Here is a 22,372-nt window from a genome sequence, read left to right as displayed (position 1 = left end):
CTTGTCTAGGGGAGAGCGGACGGGATCCCGAATTTTCTACCGCGTATGGTCGTATGTGAAAGACGAAGGGGAAGGGAAGGCTGATATGCCTCAGTGGTGGTGTTGAGGCTAGCTCCCCGCCCGACCCCCAGCCATCGCCGCTTCACCGGCGATCATCCTCAGCAAACTCCTTTCCCCAGAACCCTCTAAAATGCTTCTCCCTCCCCTTCTCCGCAATCTCCTCCACCTCCCTCGGCGTCAGCTTAAAAAGCGGCAACCTTTGCATCCACCCCTTCAGCCGCTCCTCGCTCGAGCTCGTGGTAATCGCCACAATTCCCTGATCCAGGCACCACCTCAGCGCCACCTCCCCAGGCGTAACCCCATACTTCCCCGCCAGGCGCTCGTAAACAGGATCCACAGGCCCCGGCGCGGCCTTGGTGATAGCCGTCAGGGGCGAGTACGCCTGGACAGCAATCCCCTTCTCGCGGTGGTAGGCCAGCAGGCCGTCCGGGTCGTGCTGCAGGTAAGGGTGGTACTCGATCTGGTTGACGGCGGGCGGGCGGGCGGCGGCGCCCGGCGTCTGCAGGGTGGCCTCGAGGTGCTCGCGCAGGTAGTTGGAGACGCCGACGGAGCGGGCGCGGCCCGAGGCGCGGATGGCTTCCATCTCGGTCCATTTCTGTTGGAGGTCGGCGGGTGTCTGTGCCCAGAAGGGACTGTGGATCAGGTACAGGTCCACGTAGTCCACGCCGAGCTTGGCGAGGGACCGGGCGAAGGCGGTTTCGACCGTCTCGCCGGGGCGGCAGGAGGTTTTGGTGGTGATGAAGAGCTTGGATCGGTCGACGCCGGAGCGCGCGATGGCGGCGCCCAGCTCGGCTTCGTTGCCGTAGGCTGGATGTTGGGGGGAGGGTTTGGGTTAGGATGGGGGTTGCAAAGTGGGAGGAGGGGGGTGGGTCGGGGGATAAGGGGTAGGTAGGCATACACTCGGCGCAGTCTAGGTGGTAGTAGCCGCTTTTGATGGCAGTGACGGTCGTGTTGATGATGTCTTCGTCGAGCTTGTCCGTTTGCCCGTTTGGACCTGGCTGTTCCGAGACCGTAGCCAACCTTAGACCGGGAGTGTAAACAAGGTGTGTCGTAGACTACAGATGGTTTAAGTTCTGAGTACTTACCATGGGGATCTCATTCCCGTCGTTTAGCTTCAGGAAGGGTATATATTCGGTCTGCTTAGGGGCAGTTCCCGAAGTATCGGCGTGGAAGGTGGATGTGGCCGAATTCATTTTCACTGATATTGCTCGCGGCGAGGGAAATACCGTGCAATAACATCTGAGGAAGACAACGTCCGCTTCATGGATGGGTTGTGCTATTTCATCCTATCTACCCAGGTACAAAGACTAGCACCGAGCTTGGTCCGGAAAGCCGAGGCCGCCCCAATGCTGTGGTACCTGGGCTGGTGCTTCGAACCCCGCAATCAACGTCTGTACCTGTACCGAGTGCCCCGCACCGGCGGCATGAAGTGCCATGAGTACAATCTCTGACGTCATCAACCCAGGTAAGGAAAATTCAGGAGTTCATCAGTTCACCATTCATCAAACTCCAGGTGCTGTGGGGTCGAAAAGTTGCCACAAAACGGGACGGGGCGGTATGTACATTGGTGTAGAATACAGGGGCCTGGCAGCGTGGATACCGATTCCCCGCCGTTCCATCGCCCCGGGACGCCACCCGGACCTTTGTGTCCAGTGGATGGGATATGTATGTACAAAACCACTCACCAGGTAATCAACTGGTGGTCAAGCTAGGCTTTGAACATACACAAAACCGTCTCACATCCTCGTATGATTTTTGGTGTAATTATCACAAACCGCATCAATAGCGACACAGTTTTCCAAATCTCTAGCTCAGAGTTCTTCTGCCCTTCCACACACTCCACGCCGTCATCGCATCTGCCCGCTGCAAGCCGAGCAAACCCGGAACGGAATCCGCGACGGGACCCTCGGCATTAACTATCAACTGGCATCTTGAATATATCAAGACAGCCTCATGCGCTTCCAGCCCGCTGCTCGCTGTCTAGCAGTAGCCCAGCAATTTCGAGGCCCCTGGAGCCGATCATATTCCGCATTCACATTCAACAGCCCTCACGCCATGGCTGCACCCAACAGTTCCTCGTCATCGACTCAAAGAGAGAGTGAAGGAGTCACACTCGCCGCGCTCCCCAAGTCATGGCATTTCACCTCGTCGCTCCCCGCAGACCAGCTCTTCCCAACCCCAGCCGACAGCCACAAGGCGCCGCGCGAGGATCTCGGCCCGCGCCAGGTGCGCAATGCCCTGTTCACATGGGTCCGCCCCGAGACCCAAAAGGAGCCAGAGCTGCTCGCCGTATCCCCAGCAGCCATGCGCGACCTGGGGCTGGCGCAGTCCGAAGCAGAGACGGAGGAGTTCAAGGAGACGGTGGTCGGCAACAGGATTCTGGGCTGGGACTCTGAGACCCTCTCGGGCCCCGGCTACCCCTGGGCGCAATGCTATGGAGGGTTCCAGTTCGGCGACTGGGCTGGCCAACTTGGCGACGGGCGAGCCATCAGTCTCTTTGAGGCGACAAACCCCCACTCGGGCGTACGCTACGAAGTCCAGCTCAAGGGTGCCGGCATGACCCCCTACAGCCGCTTCGCCGACGGCAAGGCCGTCCTGCGCAGCAGCATTCGCGAGTTCGTCGTCAGCGAGGCCCTGAACGCTCTCAAAATTCCCACAACCAGAGCCCTAGCCATCAGCTTGCTGCCGCACAGCAAAGTCAGGCGGGAACGCATCGAGCCGGGGGCCATCGTGGTCCGCTTCGCCGAGAGCTGGCTGCGCTTCGGCACCTTCGACCTCCTCCGCGCGCGCGGCGACCGAGACCTCATCCGGCGGCTCGCGACCTACGTAGCGGAGGACGTTTTCGGTGGGTGGGAGAACCTCCCCGGGCGGCTCGACGACCCGGACAACCCGTCCGAAACCTCCACCCCGCAGCGCGGCATTCCCCGGGACACGATCCAAGGCCCACCCGGAGCCGAAGAAAACCGCTTCGCACGACTCTACCGCGAGATCGTACGGCGCAACGCGCTCACCGTCGCCAAGTGGCAAGCGTACGGCTTCATGAACGGGGTGCTCAACACGGACAACACCTCCCTCTTCGGCCTGTCCATGGACTACGGCCCGTTCGCCTTCATGGACACCTTCGACCCCCAATACACGCCCAACCACGACGACTACCTCCTCCGCTACAGCTACCGCAACCAGCCGACCATCATCTGGTGGAACCTCGTCCGACTCGGCGAAAGCCTCGGCGAGCTCCTCGGCACGGGCGCCACCGTCGACTCCGAAACCGTCATCAGCACGGGGCCCACCGAAACCACCGCCCCGCCGCTCATCGCCCTCGCCGAAAAACTCATCAACCAAGCCGGCGCCGAATACAAAGCCGTCTTCCTCGCCGAGTACAAACGCCTCTTCACACTCCGCCTCGGCCTGCAAACCCAGCACCCCACCGATTTCGACACTCTCTTCAGCCCGCTCCTCGACACGCTCGAGGCCCTCGAGCTCGATTTCTCCTTATTTTTCCGACGCCTCTCCAGCCTGCCCGTCTCAGCGCTCGGCACGCCCGCCTCGCGGCTCGAGCACGCCGCGCGCTTCTTTGACCGCGACAGCGGCGGCGGCGCGGAGGCGGGCCGGCAGCGCCTGGCGGAGTGGTTGGGGGTGTGGCGCGAGCGGGTTGTGCAGGATTGGGGCACGCTGGAGGATTGGGGGTCGAGTACCCCGGTTGGGTCGGGTGCGGGTGCGGGTGCGGGTGCGGGTGCGGGTGATGGTGATGGTGATGGTGTGGATGGAAACCGGAGCGGGAGCGGGAGCGGAAGCGGGGCTGTGTCGGACAGGGCTGATGCCGAGCGGATGGCGGCGATGAAGAGTGTGAATCCCAACTTTGTGCCGCGCGGCTGGATCTTGGACGAAGTGATTCGGCGGGTGGAGAAGGGTGGGGAGAGGGATGTGTTGAAGAGGGTTATGCATATGGCGCTGCATCCGTTCGAGGATAGCTGGGCCGGGAGGGAGTTTGATGGCGTGGTGTATGAGGGCGACAGGGAAGAGGAGGTGCGGTGGACAGGCGATGTGCCCAAAGCCGAGAGGGCGATGCAGTGTAGCTGCAGCTCATGATCCTGTAACAGCAAAGAACCGGCGTTTGGTGTAGTTATTTACACATTTCGGTACGATTGTGGCAGCCGCTCTTTCCGATGGTTCGCCGGCATTCACATGCTGTTTCATCCTCACGCGAGGCAGGAAATTAGATAATAATCATCGGTCGTTAAACGAGAGACTATGAGCGAGAAACTATCCGACTACATGGACAAGGCCAGGTAATCCATAGCGGGCCATGCATCTTCAGCGAACCATGATACTCCGTCTCCTCCTAATAGCACAAAAAAAAAAGAACAACAAGCAAAGCGTGTGGTGACATCCCGATACCATTACCGGCCCTCACGTTTCCTCCACTGGTGATGTCTGCCGAAAAGAAAGAGAAAAAAATGATTTCTCGGAGCTATATAGGGTTTGAAACGGATGCTAGAGCGGCCCCGTCTCATAGAGGTGGTGTTAGTGACTGTCCCCCTTAGATCTTGACATGACAGATTCAGCCTTCCTCCGAAACGGGTTCTGCAACCGTTTGAGATTGCAAAATCCATAACCATGATGTGTCCAAGGCACTCGAATGGGCAGTAGCCTCCCGAGCGTAGGATGTCGGGCGATTTGGAAAAATTAGGTGCTGACGAAGATGCTCGTAAAACAGAGTCTCATATGGTGTTGGAGAACTCCCGTTTAAGAAACGATTGCGAAATTCATTGTAGTGGTCCAAAAAGAGGAGTAAGCCCGGCAGCAGCCAGGCCGTGAGAGAAGAGCGGAAAGAATTCCCATCCCGAGCCGACAAGAATTGCGCCGGTTTAGCGATAGTTGTTGCCGTAGCGAGAGCTGCTAGCCATCCGTCCCGGCATTGGGCCGACGGCAGGGCCTGGGCGAGTGGCAACCGCGTGGTTTGTGCAGAGCATGCCGACCCGGGAGCCAAACTTGGAGCCACGGAGAGAGACCATGTGCTTACGGATATGGGCGGCGACAATCTCGCGGTGCTGGGGAGCCGCATGGGTCAGGATGTACTGAATCAGGTAGTTGCCGTACTGGTCGCTGGCAATGTCAATGAGCGGGATCCGGGGACGGTCGATGCGGCCCTCGCAGACGCGGTCCAGGTAGCGGCCTAGGAAATCGGGGCCGCCAATTTTCAAACACTTCTCAACGACCTTGGAGGCAAACTGGTCCATGCTGTACTCGGCAGCATAACGGATAACATGGTCGATCGCCCGGCTGCGATCCGCCGGGGCGCCGTGTTCGCAGACGTGCTGAATGCACCAGTTGCCAAACTGTCCGTGGGCCACAATATTAATGTTGGCCAGGACCTCTTCAATGCAGGGACGCTACGGGAACGTCAGTAACCATGAACACAATCTGGTACCAGTCGTCAACTTACCTTGTCCTCTTCCAGACAGTTCTCAAATATGTTCTGTACAACCAGACTGCCCGTCTCACCCAACGCAACCTCGTGCCACATGCCACGCAGGGCCTCATTGACATACTTCATAATCTGCGGCGGCGACTCGGTCCAACGCAGCTCAAACAATTTCTGCCAGACATGACAAGCGTAGCGGTGAATAACCGTTTCGGGGATCCGTCGCAGCAGCTCGTGGACCATGATCGCCTTGTAATCTTCCGGGACAGAATCGAATGCTTTCTGCACCACATGGCAGCCAAAAGGATCCATCGATAAATTGAGCGTGTTTCCACGAATGGCCTGGGCAATCTTGATGACCTGCTCAGCAGTGCCATGCTCGAAGCAGCGCTGGACCAGAAAATTGCCAAAACGATTGACCATCAGAGGGTAGGCCTGGGCAACGATGGCCTCAACAATGTCATACTTCTGCTCGGGAGTCCCAACCTTGAGCTTCTGCTGCAGGAAAATGGAAGCCTGCTGGTCATTGTTGCAGACGATTTTGTCAACGATGTACTTCCAGTCGCAAGAGACATTGCGGTCAAGCAGACGACGGTAGTTGAGGGGCTCGGTGGTAGGCGACACATAGGTTTGACCGTCCGCAGTCAAAGTCTGGCGAGCCAAGTTAGCCATAATTTATTGGCACGAGATTGATCCATCAATGCACTTACCTCGCCTTTCCACGACGAGCCGATAGACGTGAACTCGGTGGCATGAGGAGAGAGCGTAGTCCCAACCGGTTGCTGCTGGTAAGGCGAGAACGGCCCCATTCCCATACCACCGTTCATCATGGCCTGTGGGCCGGCAGAATACCCTTGGGTCATCTCGTAGGGAGCAGGGCCCATGTTGTAGTTGTTGAAACCGCTACCGAAATTGTTGGACGACCCAAATCGATTCTCATACCGGTTGCCGCGGCGCCCCGCCGGTCTCATCCCATCCTGCTCAGGAGCCATTCGGTCTTGTCGGTACATGTCTATGCCAGGTGGCGGAAAAGCTGGTTCATAGCTGGCGGCACGGTTGTTGGGCCACGGCATCTGCTGAGGTCCATCGACCCCCATCTGGCCTTGGGGATAGGAGCCGCCGAACGCGGGCTTGGTGTTATTGTTCCAGATTCCCCGAGGGCGGTTCAAACCTGTGGTTGGTAGCGGGTCGCCAATCCCCGAGGGAGTGTCGTCCTGGGCCATCCAGCTGTTCTCACGAGAAAACGGTGGCATCTTACCCGGTCCATTGAGCGCCAGGGCACCAGCGCCAATCCGAGTGGGTGGCGAGCCGGAGGACACCATACCGTAGTCGTGGTCAGAAATGAGTGCTGGGGTTACACACTCACTCTCCGGTTGAACGCGGTTCTGTGCGAGCTCTTGGTCCAGGCGCGAAATCTTGCTTTGAGCCTGGGCGAGCTCGAGTTTGAGCCGCAAGAGTTCTTCAGCCGTCTCCTGGCCCTCGATCGGGGTGGCGCTCGCAGATCCGGTTCCCGACGCGGTGGGCGCAGAAAAGACCTCGATGGCTGGAGTGAGGGGCATCGAGCTGCACGACTGGTGGTGGTCAAAACCGCGAGTATACGCGGTCCCGTCATCGGCAGTCCTTGGGGCCTCAGCCTGCTGTTGCATAATCAAATGCTGCTCAGAAAGTTTTGCGTAGAGTTTGTCCATCGGATACGAATCGGTCGGTGACAACGACTCGTGCTTGATCTTCAACTTCTATCACGATCAGTCCTATCGCTGCGTTGAGGAGGTGGGGCGCTACGTACCTTGGAGTAATTCTGATTTGCCATCTTGGAGGTCGCCAGAGTGCTTACAGATTTCTTGAGGGGGCCGGCCGCGGCGGCTTCCTGGAGGGAGCATTCGAGTCAGACAGGTTTCTCGAAAAGGTCCGATGCAGCGATACGGTGGAAGGAAAATTTGGAGTTGGGAAACGAAGAGAATGGGGCAATGCAATAAATGGTTGCGGCGAAACACCGAAGATGAGAATGAGATGCCAAAAAGGGCGAAAGGAAGGAAGGAGAGTGTGTGCACCGTGAGAAGTTGACTTCTTCATCGGACTCAGCCAAGGGGGTGGCTTCAACCTACTTTAGATTCGGTGCCCACGAGATCCTCAAACGTGTTCGAGTTCTCATCCTGCTCATCTTGCACGGGGCTTTGAGGGGCGGCCGAGAGGCAGTCATTGGACCGACCTGCCGATGGCGCGCCGATGATGGCTGTACCAGCAGACATGATGTGTCGCTTGGGGTGTTCTCTGCGCCCAGTTAAAACGCGATTATTCGGGGCCGTTTCTGCAGTAGACTTGACAAAGGTGGGGAAAATGATCAAGATGTTCAAAAGAAGTAGATTTGGAGTTTAGAGTGAAGAAGTTGAAGTAAAAGAAGTTGATGGGAAGATGGCTGAGAGAAGCGGGGAGCATAGGACTATGCAGAAAGAATCCCCAATCAAGAGTTGAGACGGAAAGGGTGGTAAGAGAAGGAAGGCGCTATCAAGAACCTCGGTGACGGAGCCGGAACACCACGGGGCCAGTCGGGTCCAAAACCTGAGGGAACAACCCAAACTCCTGGTCTCCTGATTTGCTTACCTTGGCTGGAAACACTCGCCTGAAAGGAAGCTGATCTCAACAGTGCGTCGTATTGGAAATGAGTTGAAGAAAATGGCAGACAAATGAATAGATAAGAGGTCGAGGAAGGCAGATGAAAGCTTTTTGGCACAGATAACCCGAAAAGGAAGAAGAGAGCCGGTCCAAATCAAGAAGGATGAGCTTCTTGCTCTCCTCGGGCAGTTCTGCAATTTGGGTGACTGAGAGGTCACAAGACAACACTTACCCAAATCCAAATTCTTTACGGCACCAAGCCGTCCAAAGCTGCCTAATTGGGCCATGATCGGGGCCCATGAAGGAAGGTGCCGGCCGGGTGAAGTCCGACTCGGAGCTGCCCTAGGCCATACCGGGCCGGAAGTGGGGCCGGAAGTGGGGCCGCACACCGATGCCCAGCAGGTTGCTGTTTCCCATTTGGGATATTCACCATGATGGCGCTCCATGGTACGATGGTGAGTGAACCCAGACTTGCAGGGAAGGAGGTCCCCTGACCAACCTTGCCACATGCACTGGTATACTCTGCAATGTGAACCCACGGCCTTGCCTCGGGCGCCACTGAGTACACACCTGTGTTTGTTTGCTTGTGGTTGCTGTGAAACACTCAATGCAGCCGGTCAGTCTGAAGAACATGTTTGTGTCAGTCAAGATATCGAGAGTCTTTCTCAAGAACAGTAATAAACCAACCCAATTCATCCATTGCTTCCTCGCTTCACAATCTCGTAAATAACCTTGTGAAAGCATGTCTACTGTGTTTTGTATAGTGGAAGAGCCTTGATGATCTAATCTGATAAAGACTTCACTATCGCCTGATTCAGAGGATGATGCTTGGTCTGATTGTATGAGGTCATTCGTGTTAGCAGGAGAACATAGCCCCCGATTTCCTCAAGAGAAAGCCCCACTGCGAACTGTGAAAATAAAAGAGAGAGAGAGAGATGGGAGAGTGATGTTTGGAACTGATACTGACACGCATTGCGTGTTAGTATTTGCCGAGCAGGATTCCAGACGGAGGCCATCTACACCCTTTCTCTTAGCCGCCTCCAGAAGTGCCCAATTGAAGCCATGCAACGGTGGTTTCTCCAACGGCCCTGCAATAATGCAAAAAGCTTGTAGGAGCTCTGCAACCGGGGTTGCCACGAATAACTCTGCCGGCCACGAGGTGCTCGCGAGCCCCTAGGTTCAACAAAAGGACAGTTTGTGTTGGTCAATTCGGGTATATTGCTGCCCTCCTCTATACAATAGTAGTACATCTCGTATCGTCGGTGCAGTTCATTTGCCACATTGCTTATTTCTTCTTCTTGTCTGGTCACTGTTAGCCAAACTCGAGCAACGGGATGGACTTGACGAGCTGAAACATACCCCGATCCTTCCCCTTCTTCGGTGACCCCTTCCCGCGAGCTTTGAGACTGTGGCCAGTTAGAATAGCACACTGATGTGTAATGGGACGGGATGATGTACGCTGCGACATGTTCGAGGCGGTCGAGCTCGTCGTCGTTCTCAACCTCAAGCTCGAGCGGCCTAAACTCATCCTGGAAGTCGCGGAACGCCATGACCTTGCGGGGGTAGTAGGAGGCTAGCGCGGGACCTCTTAGTCGCTGCCGCAGGATCTTGTTGCCGGTACGAATGCCCTCGGGGTTGTATGTGGTCGAGAAGAGCTGGCATTGAGCCTGATCCGGTCAGCATCCTGCCTATTTGGTAAACTCGGGATTTTGCGCATACCTTCATCAAGGCGAGCAACCGCGCGCGAGGAACCGACATTTTGCCGCTACATAGAATGGGCGGGTTGATTCGAATGCGGCTCTTAAACAGACGAGAGTTGACTTGACGTTGCGAAGATCTTGGGCAGTTTTCGTAACATCCAATCATTGTCGTTCTTATAGTGGGGCTGCCGCGAACCCTTGAAGTTGTGTGGGGGTACACACACACACACACAATTTATTCCGCCCGGCGGACCTAACCCGAAAGGGCAGCTATCATGCAATCTACTAATACATTGTGGGGGTACACACACACACACACACACACACACACAATTTATTCCGCCCGGCGGGTCTAACCCGAAAGGGCAACTATTATGCAATCTCGGTACCAATACATATTGTGGGGGTACAGTCGCTAGCGAAATCGGCTTCCGCTTTTCTCTTTCACATCTTTCTTATCACGGTCAGGATCACCGTGGTAGGGGCAAGCTGGTATATTGCGTGGTTGCACGAGGAACCGAATGTGGGAGGCGAGGCGCACTCAGGGAAAACCCTGTGGCTGCGCACAGACCAGCGCAGAGCTACGTACAGCCCACCTCGGGGTTCAGCCGTGCAACCCTAACCCTACAAGGAACGGGCTGTGCCCGTGACATTTCTGTCGCACGGACCATTTATGCATCTAACCATCCACACCGTGTGCCCTCGCACACGCTCGTGTACACGCTGTGTTACGATGATTGTAAGCCAACCGGGAACTGTTAGCCAACATGGCACAGTAGAGACCGAAATCAGTGTTTAGATTTTCAACGTTCAAAGATTGTCAGTCAGGCCAGTTTTGGAAGTGATTGTGACTCACAGTGCGTGGCAGCCCACAGTGTAGAGTGACCAGTGAGCTTCAAAGCTGGCTGCAGCTGAAATGTCGCAAGCACAAAATGCATTAACTAGCCGTTTTAGGCGCCGTTGGACGTGCGAAGTTGTATACGAATCATAAAAATATGGTTATATACATACATAACCTTAGGTGAAGCGGACAACCCGATAGATATAGTATTGTGCACTTGCAGGGTCGGTGACAATATGTCACGGTTATGGTCGCATAACCAAGCGGGACCGCGCTGGGAGCGGCATCGGCCAATCAGGGACGGATCGTGAAGAGGAATTCACCATCCCAGAGTAACCAGTCAGAACAGGATCGGTAGATAGATAAGACGATCTAGGAGCATAGGTACTAAGGTACCTAGAGGCCGAGATAGTATATAGTCACTCGTTCTGGAGAGCTCTGGGTGTTCTCCAGTTAGCAATCACAACTACAGTTCGCTACAAGCTCGAGAGCCTACTGTTGAGCCAAGTCTTTGTTGTGCACCTTTTGGCTGCACCGAACCTAAGCACCCTTGAGAGAATACCTTCAACCGAAGCTGAACCCTAACAGGACGGGTCCAGAGACAGGTTCGTCACAGAATACCTTTTAAAAAAAAAGAAAAAGGAAAACCGGTATCTAGCTTGGTCTTGCGAGTCTCCATCACCTGCACGTCCAGCTTCTCGGCCTCCTCCCACCGGCCCTGGTTCCTGTATGTCGATGCCAGGTTGGCCATGCTCGTCAGCGTGGAAGGGTGGTCGGCCCCGAGCTTGGTCTTGCTCGTCTCCATCACCTGCACGTCCAGCTTCTCGGCCTCCTCCCACCGGCCCTGGTTCCAAAATGTCGATGCCAGGTTGGCCATGCTCGTCAGCGTGGAAGGGTGGTCGGCCCCGAGCTTGGTCTTGCGAGTCTCCATCACCTGCACAAACAGCTTCTCGGCCTCCTCCCACTGGCCGCGGTCCATTTGGACCAGAGCAAATAGTGACATACTTGCAAGAGTCGCCATATTCTCTGCACCCAACTTTTTCTTGCGAACATTTCTCGCCTTGCCTAGCATCTGCTCTGCAACTTCATATCTCCCTTGCGACCATGCATACCATCCCCCGTTATGCAAAAGTGTCGCCCATATTTCGACTGTCTCTTCGCTGGGTTGGTAACCAAGGGCCACTTGAACGTGCGCGAAGAGACTCCAGCACTTCACCCAGTTCTCGTACTCCCCTGTCGGGAATGACGCTGCCATTTGCTCGATGAACTGCTGCTTGAACGTCTCCTGCTGCCGAAACGTTTCCAGCCACTTCCTCATCGACAGCTGCACGAGCCCATGCATCTCAAACTGGTCCCCCGCCTCATTCACGACGATAAGATCGTAGTCCCGTAATATTGCCACATCGTCTTCGAACCGACCGTCCATCTCGTCATCGCTGCTGTCGGATCCTGAGTCTTCTGCATCTTCGGAACCACTTGCTCGAGTTGCGGTTTTGGTCTGCTTAGAGGACTTGAGGAGCGACTCCGGAATGCCTTGTCGATCAAAGAAGCTCATAAGCGAAAGGAGATCCGCCGCAGAAGGCCGCTCGGACCGAATATGGTCAAAAGATATCTGCCATGTCGTGAGAATCGCGTTCGACGCGCCTCCATCCCGACGTAGGTCTCCAGCATCATGCTCTAAAAGCCTGCTCCTTTTGCGCTCAGACTCCTGGCACTCAGAAAGGTACTTCTCGAGAGAGCTTCGCGGTGCCCTTGCCTGTATGTAGGCGGCAGCCTGGCTGATGGCTAGCGGAATAAAGTCGAGCGCGCGTACAAGCTTGGCTGCCGCATCGGTATTCAGGATTGATCCCAGCTTCCTCTCCAGGAGCGTGAGGGCGTCCATCTGCACCATCGGTCCGACCTCGATGATGTTTTGGCGGCGTCCGGTCAGCCTGGAAGCCAGGTCCTTATTGCGTGTTGTGATGATGATCGACCCGTTTCGACTCTGTGGTAGGAAGTCTGCAAATGGTTTCCTGTTGCATACGTTGTCGCTACTGTAGAATACATTGCGGTCGTCGGCGCTGTCAAGGATTATGATCCATCTGCCGTTCCGCTCGTTGGACAGCCAGTCGTAGACAAGCTGTGGGATGTCGGCCCTGGGCTGGTTTCGGCCTGCTAGCTTGACGTCGTCGGCAATCTTTCTGAAACCCTCTTCGACACGCGCCTGCGTGCCGGCGTGGACCCAAAATACCCATCTGTCAAGATGCCCCGCGGCGATCCGGTGCGCATATTCAATGGCCAACTGCGATTTGCCGACACCGCCCAGGCCCACGAGGGCCACACGGCCGGCCAGCTCGGAACAGCGCTCGTCGATTTGATCGAGAATGTCTCCACGGTTGACGAAATCGGGGTCGCGGGAGAAGGGGATGGTCGCGAAGGGAATCGGCGGCGTTTCCCGTCTTTCTGAGATCTGAACATTAGTGGGGCATCCCATCGGCTCTGCACGGTGCCACGGTAATCTTACCCGGCGGGGGGAACTCGATCGACCCATAATTGTACCCCACCTGGAGACCATGGTGGTTGGACCCGAAAGACGCAGACATTTGTGCCATCGTTGGCGATCGAGTCGATTGATTGTCTATATACAGTTACAGTACTGTAGAACAGTCAGCTGTTGGTATGATGTTTCGCTGTCAGGGTGGTTTTGCGGCTGAACTTCTTCAGTCTCAGCTGCCCTCCAGCCACAGCCAGTGTGGCGTAGCGTAGCTAACGACTCAGACACCGACGACCACACAGCGTCAGATCACCGCCGCATATATATGGCTCCGCAAAACTACTTATATGACTCTCGGGTTGTCCTCTTTTAGCCAACGCTCTGTATATAATCACATTCTTCGTTATCCCTAAGCGCCCAGGTCGGTCATGCGTTTCCTGTTTGTTGGCGCCGAAGATGGCTAGTGGATATTGTGCCGCGATGTCTCAGCTGCGGCCATTTTCGCAGCGCGCTGGTCGCCCAACAAAGTTGGTTGCCGGCGCACCGTGTGGACCTCAGCTCCCCTGGCACTGTCCGTGCGGACAATCTTTCAACATTGAATATCTGGACACTGAATTCGGTCTCTACTGTAATCAATCTGGACTGTCAGCAAAAAGTGGCTGTGGCAAGAAACGACGGTCATTACGATGACTGCCGACAAATTTTAATGCGAATCCGACTCCATTGCAGTTTCCACCAACGTGTTAATAGATAAGAGAGGGCGCGGGTGATTCCTTGACCAAGTATCTTGGATGGCGATAGTTCCGGCTGCATCTTCTCAACTGTCGGCCCGCCCATCTAGCTGTCTGCTGTCGGCCGCAGTCCAGACGATGCGGGTACGGTCTCCGTATCAGGGTTCGTCAGTGGCCCTCTAAGGTGGGGCACACAAGATCCTAGCATCGCCGCAGGGGCCGTTGTTTTCCATCTCCAGAGCATTGGCCAATTTAGCCGCGCCATCGTGCTAATTTTGAAACTCCACACATGGGTCATGTGACCCTGTTGACGCATTCTGTCGAGGTGAGGGCCTTTACGGCACTTCGCAGGTTTTTCACAGCCATACAAGCAGCACTGAACTTTTTGCGATTGCAGTAAAGTATTCCGCAGCATGGCGCCAATTTTCCGCTCTCTCAACGTCATCGGATCCGAGACATGATCCTGAACAATTCGCTGACCAGTTTCAGATTGCCAGCGTAGTTGGCTGCGGCATGCGCTCCATCCGCACGATTCGAACCAGCCTTCGATGCTTTGGGACAAGTAAAGCGCCAGCCAACGGGGTTGGAAGGCCGAAAGAGCTGAAGACTGCCGGATGTAAGTGAGGCATAGGTGTTCACTGCGGGGGCTCGGTAGGTGTACGGCCCTTGCATGCCACCTCAAATCGTCTGAGGTGCTAGTGAGTGGCAAAGACGTACTTGTCAACATTTGCGTAAGTAGCGAAAACTAAGTAGCATAAAGGAAACGTTTCTCCCAGACCCTTCACTTGAACAAAGATATCAAAAATATATAATGCTCATTACTAAACGGAAACAATTTGGAAGAATGTCACTTGCCCAGAAGCATGCCCTAGGACCAATGTATGGTCGAACACTGATGTGCACGTTGCCCGGTAATTGGGAGGAAGCCATAGAAGATTCTTTCCACCCCTGGTGATCCATTCGCCATCGATAAAGAGAATATCGCCTCCTAGTCCTGGTTTTTAGAGGCGTCTAAGCCTGAGTTCCCAACTAACGAGAACGCTACCGCCCTGACCCAATCGCTATGCCCCTCGAGCGTCTGTTGGAGCGTGCCCGTGACCGCATCCCAGAGCCGGATGGTCTTGTCCGAACCTGACGCAAGCGTTTTGCCATCCGGTGAGAACGCTACCGCCCTAGCCGAATCGCTATGCCCCTCAAGCGTCTGTTGGAGCGTACCCCAGTGGTCATTAATACCTGCGACCGATTTGATAAACGATAGCCTCTTCTTCCATTGCTGCTTTCTGACCCCACTAAAGGTTGGACTGAAGACAAGTGCAGAACCATATATCTGTAATGGAGCCCGTTCCATAATCGCTCCATGACTGCGAATAATTTTTTCTGCATCGTTCAAGAAGTCAACAAAGTTAGGAGCTGTATCCGGCTGTAGCTAGCAATAATTAGTTACTATACAGCATTATAATGGTATTATTAACTGACCTGGGCAACGTGCAGAAGCGTTCTTATCAACAATACCCCATCAGAGAGCCTTCCCAGGAGAGCCAAAACCTCAAGCCAGTGAAGGAGATGGTTTGTCAGAAAGGCGTGGACTGGGCCGTCGTCCTCTATATTATGTTCGCTTTCCTTTAGGTGGTGGACCCAGTACTGACAGGCGTATTGAACTTCAGGCGGCAGGTGGGCGTTGATAGTCTGCTGGTCGAGCTCTGACCGCAGCATTCCCGGCACCTTTAAACAGCAGATATCTTGTCCCAGGCATTGGTCCATCAGTTGGATGCATCTTTCCGTAAGCGTCTTGTGATATTCTGCCTCGTCGATCCAAAACTCATTCTTGGTACGCTTGGCCGGGTCAACCAGGAAGTCGCGGAAGGATAGGTGAAAGAGCCTGACTGGGGCATCGTCCACTGAGGGGATATCAAGGACGGAGTGGAGAGAGTTGAGCAGCGCGCGGACGTCTTCGCATTCGGCATTTAAAAGTCGTGCTAGTGACCGTACTGAGAGCGGCTGAGCAAGGAGTACAATAGAGCCAACGACATTTCGGAACTCGGCTAGCACTTCGGCCTTGTCCTAATCGGTGCGTCCAGAGGTGAGCTAGTCGAGAACGGGGAGATATGTGGCGTCGAGTTTGTCGAGCGTGGAATTGCGAGTCGCCGTTTGGTATTCTAAGACTTTCTTAAAGAAAGTTTCTTTAGTCGTTTGGCAGGGTTCGACCTTCCCTGATCGTCCACAAAGCGACAGACGGTTGCGGCAAAAATGAACAGTGGGACAGCCATCTGAGCGAGAGTTCGAATGTCATCTTCGCCCGGCCAACCTAGTGGCACTTGTCCGTTGTAGTCATCCTTGATCCGTGTGAGTTCAGACGCCAAAAATGTGGATATGTCCTGTTCCACAACTTGCTCTGGTATCTGGTTGTCACGCATTAGGACCCGTACGGTCTTGGCTTGCAGGACGCGGGACGTCCCCTCCAATCATTCACGGAAACATAGGACCAATCATAACGCCAGAAGGGAGTGCTCCCGGCGCTCCCTTCAGGGCCTGGGAGCACGGGGAGCGTCCACACTCCCAATGCTCCCCGGGAGCACAGGGAGCACTGGGATCAACAACTCAGATAGCAGTATATAGCCACTCGCTCTGGAGAGCTCTGGGAGTTCTCCAGTTAGCAATCACAACTACAGTTCGCTACAAGCTCGGAAGCCTACTGTTGAGACAAGTCTGTTGTGCACCTTTTGGCTGCACCGAACCTAAGCACTCTTGAGAGATTACCTTCAACCGAAGCTGAACCCTAACAGGACAGGGTCCTGAAGTAGGTTCGTCACACTGGTGTAGAGCTAGGCCTTGGTATTTTCCCTGGACATCCTTAAAACCGAGGCGAATAGGCAGCTCAGGCCTACTGGTGATGAAAAATCCTCAAACGCACGGAGCGTACGACGCTTGCTTGTGCGAGCAGCGAGATGATAGTCTTGACGTCCTTGTCTCCATCACATTCGTCGAGAGCGTCAATAATGACCACGATTGCCGTGGTGCGCTGAATGCGGCCAAGCGGATGGAGGATGAGCTTTTCGAACTGGTCCCTCAGTGCTCTCTTGGGAATGTCCGGGTCGGCATCGATAGCCTCTCTGACGGAAGGCACCAGGGCAGGGATTTTTTGCACAAGCTGACGAGCAATGGTAGGGAAAAGCCAAGCCAGCGTTGCCACGGTCGCCCTCTCCCCGTTTGAAGAAAAAGCTCGCGCCAAGTAGGCCGTCTTTCGCGAACGAGGTGGCCACGGTCCGGGAGATGGTGGATTTTCCCGTTCCTGCCATGCCGTTCAGCTAGAATATGTTCTCGGCTTGAGGAGCGTTTGCCCACTCCCGGATCTGGCCAAGGAGCTTGGTCCGGGTGTCGGGGTGGCAACGTGCGTTGTGCTCCTCTGCGTGCGAGTCGGAGGCCGCGCCGCTTGCGACCGGGAGCGCTGTTAGGTCGATCTTAGAGTGGATATCGAGGATTTCGGTGCTGGAAATTACTGTTAGCTATGTATTAACCAAGGTATGAGGTTTGCGCATACGTTTGATCAATCTGAAGGGCGGCAGAAAAGGAGTCTTGGTCTCGCTAAAGGTTTGTAATAATCTTGTCCATGTCCTTGCTCTCGAACGGCCACCCGAAGGCTCGCAGCCCTACACGCCTCATCATTTTTGCCCTATGGCCCTTACGCAACTTCTCTTCCAGCTTCGTAGCGACATCACCAAGCTACGAGCAGGTATTGCTAAGGGCTTCGCGCAGCTTTTGCGAGGTCTCGAGCCGAGCTCCATATGGACCCTAGAGGAGCTCTTGTACGCCTTCAGCGGTTGTCTTTAAGGTATCGGTATGTTTTCGCAGGCGCTTGATGTCGGACCTGGCGCTTTTAACGGCGGACGAGTACTTGAGACAGAGAGAGCCGACCTTGGCGGTCAGCTCAACGACGGCGATGGCGCTTGCGGCGGCACACGGTGTGGTTGGTTAGATGCATAAACGGTCCGTGCGCCAGAAAGATGTGTGAAAGCAAAGCGGAAGCCGGTTTCGCTAGTGACTGTAACAGGACTTGGCAACAAACTCCAAGAGCCAAAGCCAATCTCTCATTTTGATGAATCAACGAATGAGAATCACAAACCAGGATGACATAACCTGTACAGACTGGTTTTCAATTTACTAGGTAGCCACACATCATCTACTATTTCCCAAAATATCGTAAGTCTGGTCCGTCTCATAAGGTGCACATTTCATATGGTTGATCTGATGGTGAACCTCAAATAGTTAGTTCTCTGATGCTGCAGAACATTGCCAAGAAGGTGGATCATCCATCTACGCTTGATCTTGATTTCTTCATTCTCATCTTCTAGCTTCACTCGCCACCAACCGCCCACCCCACCCCTCAATATGCCAAAGCGAACCCACAGCGAGTCGGCAACCCCGTTGGCGCCCACAATAATACCAACGACTACCCCCGAACACGTCTCAAAACGCATCAAACCCTCCGCCGCCGTCACCCCATCACCCCAAATCCCCCCCTGGACCATCTTCACAAAATGGACCTCCTCCGCCATCGTCAAAGCCCACCCGCCCCTGCCACCGGTCCTCGACAGCGCGCTCGAAACGGCAGCGCTCACGCACTCGGGGATGCGCAAGAACCTGTCGGACCCGAGCTACGAGCAGCTGGAGTGGATCGGCGACGTGTACCTGGAGCTGATCGCGTCGGAGCTCATCTCGCAAACCTTCCCCACGCTAGACCCGGGCCGCTCGTCGCACTACCGCGAGATGCTGGTGCGGAATAGTACCCTGGGCCAGTTCGCGGTGCACTACGGCCTGGACAAGCGCGCCAACTTCCCCGCCGAGTTCGGCCTCGGGGGCCGCCCCAACGGCACCAAGGCGAGCGAGAAGCAGCGCGCCAAAGCGCTGGGCGATATTTTTGAGGCTTATGTCGGTGCCATTGTGCGGTCGGACCCGGAGAATGGGATGCGCCGCGCCGCTGAGTGGTTGAAGATGCTGTGGGGCCCCGTGCTGGAGAGGCAGATTCGTGAAGAGGAGAGCGGGTCGCGGGTGAAGGATCGGGATCTTAATCCGAAGACGCAGCTGGAGCAGATGATCGGGGGTCCTGGCGTGAGGATCGAGTATAAGGACTTGCCATCTGGGGGGAAGAAGGACAGAGACACGAACCAGGAGTTGTTCTTTGTGGGGTGTTTCTTGACGGGCTGGGGGGAGACGTCCTTGCAACTAGGGTATGGCGGTGCGCTTGGGAAAAAGGAGGCGGGCCAGAAGGCTGCGGTCAAGGCGATGGAGAATGCGAAGTTGATGAAGAAGTTTAGTGAAAAAAGGAAGGCCCTCGTGGCTGCTAGGGCGGCGCAAGCTGAAAAGGCGTCATAGAACCAGCACCAAGGAGGTATGTACTTATACGCAGGGAATTGTATTTATTTAATGACGACATCAAGCCGGCTTGCCTCTAACGCCCATGGTGCACACCCAGCATCCCAATGGAATGCTTATCACTTCCTCGAACTATGAAACTGTTGCCAACATGCCAGATAGAAGTATAGTTTTAAGTTTTGTAAATATCAGCACCACTAAAGACACCTCTTGGAGGCATATCTTCGATTGAGATATGACCGTTTGGTTTCCATATAAGGAAAAGCTGGGCTTTTACAGGGAAGATGTGGGTTCTTTTGGTTGGACTTCCTTCGGCTAAGATACTGCCATACTCAAATAGCAGATGGATAGGTAACTCAACCATTTGGGGACGGTTAGTGTTGTTAGGTAAGTTGGGACTGGTATATCAATGCCCAACGTTCTGCTAACTTCTAGAAACCTTCATGATCGTCAGAACTTCCGTGGTGTCACTTCAAAACCACGCCATAATGTGTTAATTTCCTGCAATTCATGCGCTACACTTGGCTTCGTGAATGAATTGGACCTCGGGAACTGCGAGAGCCACCAGGAATTTAGCCATGTATAAGTCTATTTGTGTCCCGAGCTTGTGGATATTGTGCCATAAATCCCTCTTCATGTGTTTATTTCTCGATTACATCGAAAAGTATTTCAACCTCTTGTTTTGAGAATCGTCTTGTTCCCACGTATGAGGGGAGTCCATTCAATATCATCGCATTTTCACGTGTCGAAACCGCGCTTCGTCCGCGCTTCTTGCTGTAATTAAAAGCGGGCCTCGCCCCAGACTCGGGTTCGCGTTCCAGCGGAAGATTGGGGAAGTGGACCCCATCAAGTCGCGCTGCCGAGGCAAAAGCCGTTTTGGCAGCGGAACGGGTGGCCTCAGCCTGTGGGGTGTGATCGTTACATCACCTGCAGACGAAAACGCGACGAACCGTTCCTCGGCCGAGATGAACCCATAAGAGTGGAGGTGGTTGTTGTGTTGTTGTCTGGCAATTGACCAGTTTTCTAGTTTCTAAAAGTTTGGAATATCTCGGCATGTTTTGCTCGCTCCAGAACCCCCTAATCACGACAATCCCATACCAGCCGACGACGAGTTGCCTCCCTGAACAGTGAATCCAATTGCCCCTCTACATGCAGGAGCTCGAGCACGTAGCTGCACCGAAATTACCGAAACACAACCACGACAGGACACAACTACCATTTTCCAACCACTCGTTTTCGAGCTTGCAGCCGTATCGGTCCGGGAACCGAGTCTAAGGCACAATGTCAGATTCAATTGGTGAGTACAAGTCTCCTCCTTGAAGGACTTCATATGGAGCAAGGCTTCCTGCACATCAGGCTGACACCACCCGCCATTTGTCTGCGTCACATAGACCGAGTATTCGTCCATGCCCTTAACACCGTCAAAAAGATCCCGAAGACCGGGGCCGCCCGGCCGCCGCCATCCGACCGCATGCGTCTCTATGGCCTCTACAAACAGGCTATGGAAGGCGACGTCGATGGCGTCATGGAGCGGCCCTCGGCCACCGGCACAGGGAGCAGCAGCGAAGAAGTAGTCCGGGAACAAGACAAATGGGACGCGTGGAATTCACAGAAGGGCATTGCTCGAACCGAAGCGAAGCGCCGCTATGTCGAAGCGCTGATCGAAACCATGCACAAATACGCCAGCACGCCCAACGGCCTGGAATTGGTGGCCGAGCTGGAGTTTGTGTGGAATCAAGTCAAAAGCAACAGTCCGAGTGCGGCGGGGTCTTCGTCGGAACAGAGTGGCGGAGGGATCATCCCGAGTCCCGTGGTCCGCCGGTTCCAATCGCCGGCGAGTGGGAGCGAGGGACCAATGAAGGTGCTCAGTCCTATGAGCGAAGAGGATGAGTCGGAGCGGCGAATGGCCGAGCTGGCCGACCAAGCGGAGGACGATCCCGGCGAGTACGCTCGGCGACACGACAAGCGGTCTAAGCGGATGGAGCGGGCCATCGTCAGGTTGTCGGCGGAGATTGCGGCGTTGCGAGAACAGATCGCCACGGGCCGCGAGTGGAGATCTCGCAGGGAAAAGGGCGTCTTCGCGTGGGTGGGGTGGATTTTCTGGGCCGTCACGAAACATATCACCGTCGACCTCGCCCTCCTGCTTCTGCTGCTCCTATGGATGCGGAAGAGGAAGGACAGGCGGTTCGAAGACAACGTGCGAGCTATCTTCAGGCTTGCGCGAGAGTACGTCAGGAAGATTCTGCCGGCTCGGTGAGGTATCACAGCCGAGCCAAGTGTTGGTCCGCAGGTTCTGTGGCCCCTGCCCCAGCCTGTCCAGCACCTAATATTTCCGCCACCGCGCGGTTCTTGCCGAGGAATCGCAAAGTCGAGTCTCAGAGTTGCCAAGCTTTGGCCGAGGTTGCCCGAAACCGTTCATGAGGCCAACAAGCGCGGCTATGATGAAAAGTTAGCTGGCAGCTCGTGGATTCCGGATACCATCCACTCTTGACTGGCTGGAGCGTTACCAATTCTCTGCGTCCAGCTTGGATTCATCAACACAAAACCCGGTTTAATGGGCCTCGCATCAACTCATGCGTGCCTTGACTGCAACTTTAACCCTCAAGTTAAAACGGGAGGCATTGCCCGCTTCGCCAAACTCACGCGGCACATGTGCCACACTACCGCCACATATGGGGACAATATTCACACGCCGAGACCGAGCATCCAGCCCCAGCCATCTCACCGCCGGATGAACCGAACTCAACGAGGACAAGCCCGGAAAGCATCCATGTTACATTTTTCGAGCGAGTCAGCGTAGTTGGGTCTAGGGTTGCGAGAAAGAAACGCCGTGGCAAGCATCATCTTAGCCTAGAGCGTCGGAACCACAGGGGCTCCTCTACCATCGAGGGCCGAGTGGTTATCTTGAGAGGCTGCGAGCCATGACTAAATCGTCACATCTCGGGCAGTCATTGCGTGCCAAACGCAACCCAACGCCACATAGGCCCGGAGCCTAATAGCAAAAATCTAATGTCCTCAAATCGTCAGGCATAATGATCCACAGAACCTAGACAAGTACTCTTATTTAATACGTAGTTTTGATGAAAGATATCACATGAAGCCAGACACTCGCATGCCTTAGCCATTTTTGTTGTTCAAAGTCAGCACTAAAGATCCTCA

General features: G+C 55.0%; 8 protein-coding genes across 8 annotated transcripts; 3 read left to right on the top strand and 5 right to left on the bottom strand.

Annotated features, from left to right (window-relative positions):
- Positions 1 to 142: 142 nt before the first annotated feature.
- On the bottom strand, positions 143 to 1,496 carry CHGG_10229 (uncharacterized protein; the record flags this gene model as incomplete). The annotated part of the gene is made up of 3 exons (XM_001228155.1): positions 143 to 867; positions 959 to 1,115; positions 1,419 to 1,496. The coding sequence occupies 3 exons, from the start codon at positions 1,494 to 1,496 to the stop codon at positions 143 to 145; spliced, it is 960 nt and encodes a 319-aa protein (XP_001228156.1).
- Positions 1,497 to 2,115: 619 nt separating this feature from the next.
- Positions 2,116 to 4,149, top strand: CHGG_10228 (uncharacterized protein; the record flags this gene model as incomplete). Its single annotated transcript, XM_001228154.1, has 1 exon — positions 2,116 to 4,149. The coding sequence occupies one exon, from the start codon at positions 2,116 to 2,118 to the stop codon at positions 4,147 to 4,149; it is 2,034 nt and encodes a 677-aa protein (XP_001228155.1).
- A 779-nt stretch (positions 4,150 to 4,928) lies between these two features.
- Positions 4,929 to 7,734, bottom strand: CHGG_10227 (uncharacterized protein; the record flags this gene model as incomplete). The annotated part of the gene is made up of 5 exons (XM_001228153.1): positions 4,929 to 5,453; positions 5,507 to 6,136; positions 6,196 to 7,140; positions 7,272 to 7,352; positions 7,591 to 7,734. The coding sequence occupies 5 exons, from the start codon at positions 7,732 to 7,734 to the stop codon at positions 4,929 to 4,931; spliced, it is 2,325 nt and encodes a 774-aa protein (XP_001228154.1).
- Positions 7,735 to 8,372: 638 nt separating this feature from the next.
- On the bottom strand, positions 8,373 to 9,856 carry CHGG_10226 (uncharacterized protein; the record flags this gene model as incomplete). The annotated part of the gene is made up of 3 exons (XM_001228152.1): positions 8,373 to 8,691; positions 9,458 to 9,753; positions 9,818 to 9,856. 3 exons carry the CDS (start codon positions 9,854 to 9,856, stop codon positions 8,373 to 8,375), a joined length of 654 nt encoding a protein of 217 aa, XP_001228153.1.
- Positions 9,857 to 11,249: 1,393 nt separating this feature from the next.
- On the bottom strand, positions 11,250 to 13,193 carry CHGG_10225 (uncharacterized protein; the record flags this gene model as incomplete). The annotated part of the gene is made up of 2 exons (XM_001228151.1): positions 11,250 to 13,117; positions 13,178 to 13,193. 2 exons carry the CDS (start codon positions 13,191 to 13,193, stop codon positions 11,250 to 11,252), a joined length of 1,884 nt encoding a protein of 627 aa, XP_001228152.1.
- Positions 13,194 to 14,831: 1,638 nt separating this feature from the next.
- CHGG_10224 (uncharacterized protein) lies at positions 14,832 to 17,625 on the bottom strand (the record flags this gene model as incomplete). Its single annotated transcript, XM_001228150.1, has 4 exons — positions 14,832 to 15,269; positions 15,320 to 15,904; positions 16,755 to 17,132; positions 17,527 to 17,625. 4 exons carry the CDS (start codon positions 17,623 to 17,625, stop codon positions 14,832 to 14,834), a joined length of 1,500 nt encoding a protein of 499 aa, XP_001228151.1.
- A 604-nt stretch (positions 17,626 to 18,229) lies between these two features.
- CHGG_10223 (uncharacterized protein) lies at positions 18,230 to 19,213 on the top strand (the record flags this gene model as incomplete). Its single annotated transcript, XM_001228149.1, has 1 exon — positions 18,230 to 19,213. The coding sequence occupies one exon, from the start codon at positions 18,230 to 18,232 to the stop codon at positions 19,211 to 19,213; it is 984 nt and encodes a 327-aa protein (XP_001228150.1).
- A 1,281-nt stretch (positions 19,214 to 20,494) lies between these two features.
- CHGG_10222 (uncharacterized protein) lies at positions 20,495 to 21,470 on the top strand (the record flags this gene model as incomplete). Its single annotated transcript, XM_001228148.1, has 2 exons — positions 20,495 to 20,510; positions 20,605 to 21,470. The coding sequence occupies 2 exons, from the start codon at positions 20,495 to 20,497 to the stop codon at positions 21,468 to 21,470; spliced, it is 882 nt and encodes a 293-aa protein (XP_001228149.1).
- Positions 21,471 to 22,372: the final 902 nt, after the last annotated feature.

This window comes from Chaetomium globosum, genomic scaffold (genome assembly GCF_000143365.1).
Source record: "Chaetomium globosum CBS 148.51 scaffold_7 genomic scaffold, whole genome shotgun sequence".
NCBI classification, from domain to species: Eukaryota; Fungi; Ascomycota; class Sordariomycetes; order Sordariales; family Chaetomiaceae; genus Chaetomium; species Chaetomium globosum.
The sequence above is the reverse complement of the archived record's forward strand: the minus strand, read 5'-3'. Positions and strand labels throughout refer to the sequence as shown.